General features: G+C 38.0%; 1 protein-coding gene across 1 annotated transcript in view; it reads left to right on the forward strand.

Moving 5' to 3' along the window:
• The window catches only part of DTNB (dystrobrevin, beta), a 392,167-nt gene that overhangs the window by 89,554 nt on the left and 296,143 nt on the right, over window positions 1–6,470 (forward strand). The window contains exon 5 of the mRNA XM_006835297.1: window positions 3,170–3,324. Within this exon, the coding sequence (XP_006835360.1) occupies window positions 3,170–3,324 (155 nt within the window). The remainder of the gene's footprint in view (window positions 1–3,169; window positions 3,325–6,470) is intronic.

Raw genomic sequence — 6,470 nt, forward strand, 5'->3', positions numbered from 1 at the left:
CTTCTAAGTATTCCTTTATATGTGATTCAGAATTCTGGGACCATCCCCTGAACCTGCTTGGTCGGGTATTCTGTGTTGGTGGAGCTCTCTGCTATACGTCCACCCGATCTGCCATCTTGTTTGTTCTCCACCAGGTGTTTGTCATTAATGTACAAAATAGCATATTTTTTGCTATTGTTGTAAATGTAAAATATTAGCATTGAGATAGTTGATCAAGTGAGGAGTCGCTGTAATCTGGTCTCCCACATCAGGCTCCTAAAAGGGCTCACATCTCTGGACTTCTCCATGTCTCCTATTCCAGCACTGTGACTCATAATTTTTCTTGTTCCAATTATTGTTCTGCCTCACCCAAACTTAAAAAATTCAGGTCTGTTTTGATTTTACTTTGTCAGCCATGGCTGAACTGGTTTGAATGGATTCAAAGCCCTTGTCTAGAAGTGGTAGTCTGGAACTTTTAGTACTTTCTTTAATTCTTCTCTTTTACCACTCTAATGTATGCCTTCTACCTCATGATGACCACATGGTCTAAAGTGACTGCTAGAGCTCCAGCTATCATAATTGTATTTCAGGCAACAAAAGGAGAAATAGAGTAAGGTAAAAGGGCCTGTTCTTCAGTTTTGTCAACTTTCTGTAACTACTTTTCCTAGAAGTCTCTAATAGTTTTTCTGCTAAGACTCTTCTCTTTTTTTCCTTAACATTTTATTTTGAAAGTTTACAGAGTAGATTATCTAATCATTTTATATTCAGCAGCTCATATACTTTGTTTCACCTCAATGATTGCAGTATCTACCATATAACAACAGTTACCGCACTTCCTTCTTCCCTGTCTGTGATTCTTATTCCCATTCCACCTTCCTTTCCATCCCTTCTCAAAGTTGTCCTTAGGTCAGTGCTGCCCTTTTCATCTCTTGAATAATTGATCATTCCATAGTGATCATACCTTACTAGTGTTGTTGCCCCTCCTATATACCTAATCTAGTACTTGGCTAAAATTGAACCATAAGGGTGAGTTTAGTTCCAGACTTGAAGTGTGACTGAGGGTCAAAGTCTCATGTTCCTGTAGTCTCTTTCTGACTAGTAAGCCCAGTCTTTTTTTTTTCCTTCACTTTTGAGTTTTATTTCACATTTTCTCCCATTCTATCCTACACCTTCTAATGTGATCCCTTTCAGAACAGTTGGTAATGGTAGCCTGGCACCATCTAGTTCTTCTGTTCTCAGGATCTGCTAATAATCTGGCTGTCCAGAACATAGTCGCATGGCTCCACCTTGCTAAAGGGAGACTGGAAAGTATACTCTCTTAGTTGGGTTTTATGGTGCACCAAATAAAGTCAATACTTTGTTGCTAAGGAAAAAGAAGATAACAAATACTGAGTGACTATCAGCAGACTCAGTTATAGTTACCTATCATGGTTCCTGTTACATGGTTGTTGTTAAGTGCCATTGAGTGGTTCTGACTATTAGTGACCTTGTATATGGTTTCTAAAGCTGTAAATCTTTGCAGGAGCAGAAAAAAAAAAGCCTTATCTTTCTCCTATGGAACAACTGGTGGGCTTGAACTCCCATCCATGGTATAACTTAACAAATGCTCATTAGGCCTCTATTCTTTCTGTTGTATTTTGAGTCAGCTTAGCTCTTAATTCTTTGCTTCATATGTATCTTCTTTTTCTAGTTATATAACTAAGGACTATATATCATATTTTTGTAGTGCTGCAGAACACCTAGTAGAGTCCTTGGCGCCTGGATCAATAGTAGGAACTTCATGTGTATTTGTTAATTAATTGATTTTACTTTCCATTAGGCTCTTACTGGATTTTTCCCCCCTACACGGGTATTTATTACTCTTCCTTCAACTATGAAGTAGCAGCTTTTGTCAGACGATATATTGAGGATTCTCCTCTCCCCCGCTTCGGCATTTTCTTGCTTTTTTAATGTTTGCAATGTAGTGCTGGTCCTACGGCACTACACCAAGAGCCTTTGATTAGTACATTAAAAAAAAAAATGTTTTTCTATATCTAATGCTTCAGGATAGATTCCCCAAAGTTAACCTAAAGATTAATGCATATGTGTTCCAATTACATACATCTAGTACTCATAGGTTTTTAGTATTATCTGTTAACTAAGAATATATAGAGTATGACTTTTCAAAATGGTGTGTTTGGCAAGGCCTCAGGAAATTATTGATTTCTCTTTGTAGATGTCAGAAAGATCAGTTGTTTAATAAAGCTTCAGGTACACATCTTCTCCAAATTGTTCTTGGGCTTCTAGCTATTTTTCCTTTCTTCCTCAACTGTGGATGAGAGCAGAATAACTGACGATATGAGAAACTCTCTTTCCAAGAAGATAAAAAATAATTATAGCACTGGAAATTGTTTTCCTTGCTGATTGGGCCAGACTTGATGTAAAAATAGGGTCTTCCTGACACAATGGCACTTAACAAGTTTCAAAGTACTTTGGAATATAAGCATTTATATGAATGAATTCTTTTATTTTACTTTGAAACTTGCTGAATGGAATATTTTAAACATACTCTATGTTCTCTTCACATTTATTCTTTCACAGGTATGCAGCACATAATTAGTATATGAATATACAAATGTAATACCATTTCTTTCATACCTCCATTGCCAATCTGCCATTCTTTTCATGTTGTCAAACATGCATATGTCTTATATAAACACATCTTCTGATGCTGAGATATAAACAAGGGTGTGATTCTGCAAATTTCTTGCAACAAAATGAGGTTATATATAAATAAAATGAAAAATCTTTATATCCTCTACTGATGCACGCTCAAAAAGAGTACTAAATGTAAATGAAAGGTTATTTGGTTTGACGTTTAGGTGGAATAATAGTGAGTGGTAAGGAGAACACTCATCAGCAAAGTGAACATAATGATTTGTCTGTTGTATATATTTGACTCACTAATGTGTTTGTCAGGAAGCTCAATTTTGTGAAAAAAGCTTAGGGCACATTTCTTTGCCATATTGTTTTTGAGCTCCTGATTAGATATATGAACAGCAGTGTTGATTAGAGTGAGATTCATTCTAATATGGACTAAGAATCATAATACCTTTATGATATATTTAAATGGTATAGCAAATAACATATAGCCATTAATTTAAAAACTGGTGTTTCTTTGTCATTTGACCTTTTGGTTTTGTTCTCATAGATGTTTTCTCCCAGATGTCAGATTCCAATGGCTTAATGATATTTAGCAAGTTTGACCAGTTTCTGAAGGAAGTTCTGAAGCTCCCAACAGCTGTCTTTGAAGGGCCATCTTTTGGTTACACAGAACACTCAGTCCGCACCTGTTTTCCACAGCAGGTAAGGACAGTTTTATTGAAAGAATTTATGAGTAGAGTAGTGCCCATTCATCCTGCTACCCTTTTACTAGATTTCACCACATTGCTTTCAACTGAAATGCAATGTGGTGAAATCTAGTAAAATAGGAATCTAGGTCTTGAGTAGGGGAGGAGAAAGAAGTTTCAAATGGAGGGGCTGAACAGTCTAGGGGCAGGGGAAATAAAAAAAAATCACCTACCAATTCTCTTTGCTGGGAGAGGTCTGTACAGAAAATTACAGCATTTGAAATATTTTAAACTATTATAACTTTTAAAAAAATGCTGAAGGTGTGGTGTTTATATTATTGCTGCTAGGCAGTATCTTATTTTCCCAAGCAAGTGTTTAAATCTGAATATAGGGATTTTTTAGAAAGTAAGCGTCATCATTACTTCGTAATCACTGAAGACAAAGAATGCTGTACATCTTTCTACTGCCAGCAAAAACACCCTCATCACTACACTACCAGTTTTATATGAAAAACGTTTGGTTTCCTGTTTATTTGTGGGTTTCTTTTCATGGGCTTGACCTAGTGGTTGGTATGAGTGTGTTCCTGTGATCTTAACTGTGCCCAAAAAGTTGGGAGCAAGTAGTTGCATGCTGTAGCATCTATGTGTTCAGATATATGTTAGATAAACTTACTTAGAAAGTTCTTTAATTAAAGAACAAGAAATTAAAAAAAAAATTCAGTGATAAAACTAGTGGTTAAAAGATGAGTAAGAAACAGCATATTGATGTAGTTTGAAAATGTCTCCAGATAAGATATTTAAAAGGAGGCACAGTAATTGTATAGTGGAGAGCACTGCGGATTATCACCAGTAATGAGATACTCTGATTTCATGGGCCTCCTGGTCATATGCTCTGGGACACACAGTCTCATTTCTGTACTGCTCCTGCTAAAAATGCATAACCTAAAGCAGACCCAGAGGAAACAACATCAAACCCAACATAACTGGCCTGTATGCTTCAAAAGGGATCTGGGTGGCACAGCTTCTAACCTAAGGATTGGCAGTTCAAACCCACTACCTGCTCCTTGGGAACCATTTACAGGGTACCTAAGAGTTGGAACATCATAAATGACTGTAACTCATGACCCAGGATTTTCTTTTGTTATACAGCTTATTATTGGGGCATTTGAAAAAGTCCAAACAAGTTGTTTAAATTAGATGATAGTGTTATATTAATAAATGTTAATTTTGTTTTTGTTATCTATATGTTGTTGTTATCTATATGTCAGTACTGACTCATAGTGACTTTACGCACAGCAGAACGAAACACTGCCTGATCCTGAGCCAACCTTTCACTACTATTGCCACTCTTGAGTTCATGGATGCTGCTACTTGGCCAGTCCATCTTGTTGGGGGTCTTCCTCTTTTTCTCTGACCCACCACCTTAACAAACATGATGTCCTTCTCCAGTGACTGGTTCCTCCTGACAATATGTCCAAAGTATGAGAGATGAAGTTTGGCCACCTTGGCTTCCAAGGAGCACTCTGGCTGCACTTCCAAAACGGATCTATTGGTTCTTTTGGCAGCCCATGGCACTTTCAATATTCTCCTCCAACACCATAACTCAAAAGCATCAATTCTTCTACGGTGTTCCTTATTCACTGTCCAGCTTTTGCATGCATATGAGGTTATTGAAAATACCATGGCTTGGGTCAGGCACACCTTAGTCCTCAAGCTGATATCTTTGCTCTTCAACACTTTAAAAAGGTCTTGTGCAACAGATTTTGCGTAATGCAATATGTCGTTTGATTTCTTGACTGCTGTTTCCATGAGAGTTGATAGTTGGTCCAAGAAGAATGAAGTCCTTGACAACTTCAATCTTTTCTCCGTTGATAAGGGTATTATTTATTGGTCCAGTGGTGAGGATTTTTGTTTTCTTGACATGGAGATGTAGTCCATACCAAAGGCTGTGCTCTTTGAGCTTCATCAGTAAATGTTTTAAGTCCTCTTCACTTTCAGCAAGCAAGGTTGTATGATCTGCATATTGCAGGTTGTTAATGAGTTTTCTTCCAATCCTGATGCCACATTTTTCTTCATAGAACCCATCTTCTTGGATTATTTGCTCAGCATACAGGTTGAATAAGTATGGTGAAAGAATACAGCCTTGTTGCACACCTTTCTTAATTTTAAAACATTCAGTGTTCCCATGTTCTGTTCTAACAACTGTCTCCTGGTCCAGGTACATATTTCTCATGAGCACAATTAAGTGTTCAGGAATACTCATACTTCCCAATATTGTCCATAGCTTGTCATGATCCACACAATCGAAAGCCTTTGCACAGTCAATAAAGCACAGGTAGACATCTTTCTGATATTCTCTGCTTTCAGCCAAGATCCATTTGACATCAGCAGTGATATCCCTCATTCCACAGCCTCTTCTGAATCCAGCTTGAACCTCTGGAAGTTCTCTGTCAATGTATTCTTGCAGCTATTTCTGTATTACCTTCAGCAAAACTTTATTCAACTGGGATATCAAAGAGATTGTCCAACGATTTCCCAATTCCATTGGGTCACCTCTCTTTGGAATGGGCACAAATACGGATCTCTTCCATTCAGTCGCCAGATAGTTGTCTTCCAGATTTCCTGGCAGAGATGAATGAGTGCCTCCTGTGCCGCCTCATTTTCTTGAATGATTTCAATTTTTATTCCATCAGTTCCTGGTTTCTTGTTCTTTGCCAATTCCTTCAGTGCACCTTGGACTTTCTCCTTCGGTATTATTGGCTCTTTTTTTTTTTTTAATGTTTTATTGTGAATGTGATGGCTTACATGGTAGAACATTAGTTTTACATTCATCCTATATCCTATCGTATATCGTTTCATTGGTATAGTTACAATCCCCTCCATGCATCATCAACCGACCAATGGGTATACACTACAAGCCTGCCCCCCGTCATCATCACACAGCCCCTCTCCCTCTCTGGATCTAAAGTCTCCAGCTGCTCCATCTCTCCACGTCATCATCATCTCTGCCTCTATCTCAGGCATCACTGCTTCTCTGGGTAGGGTCACGCACTCCGCTTTTCTCCACTGATGGTCCCAGGGACCTCCACTCCTAGACTGAAAAGTTAATCACTCCCCTCCTTGCTATAAAATGTCTACCTTTACATTTCCAACCCTCACAAG

This window comes from Chrysochloris asiatica, unplaced genomic scaffold (genome assembly GCF_000296735.1).
Source record: "Chrysochloris asiatica unplaced genomic scaffold, ChrAsi1.0 scaffold00016, whole genome shotgun sequence".
Classification (NCBI taxonomy): domain Eukaryota; kingdom Metazoa; phylum Chordata; class Mammalia; order Afrosoricida; family Chrysochloridae; genus Chrysochloris; species Chrysochloris asiatica.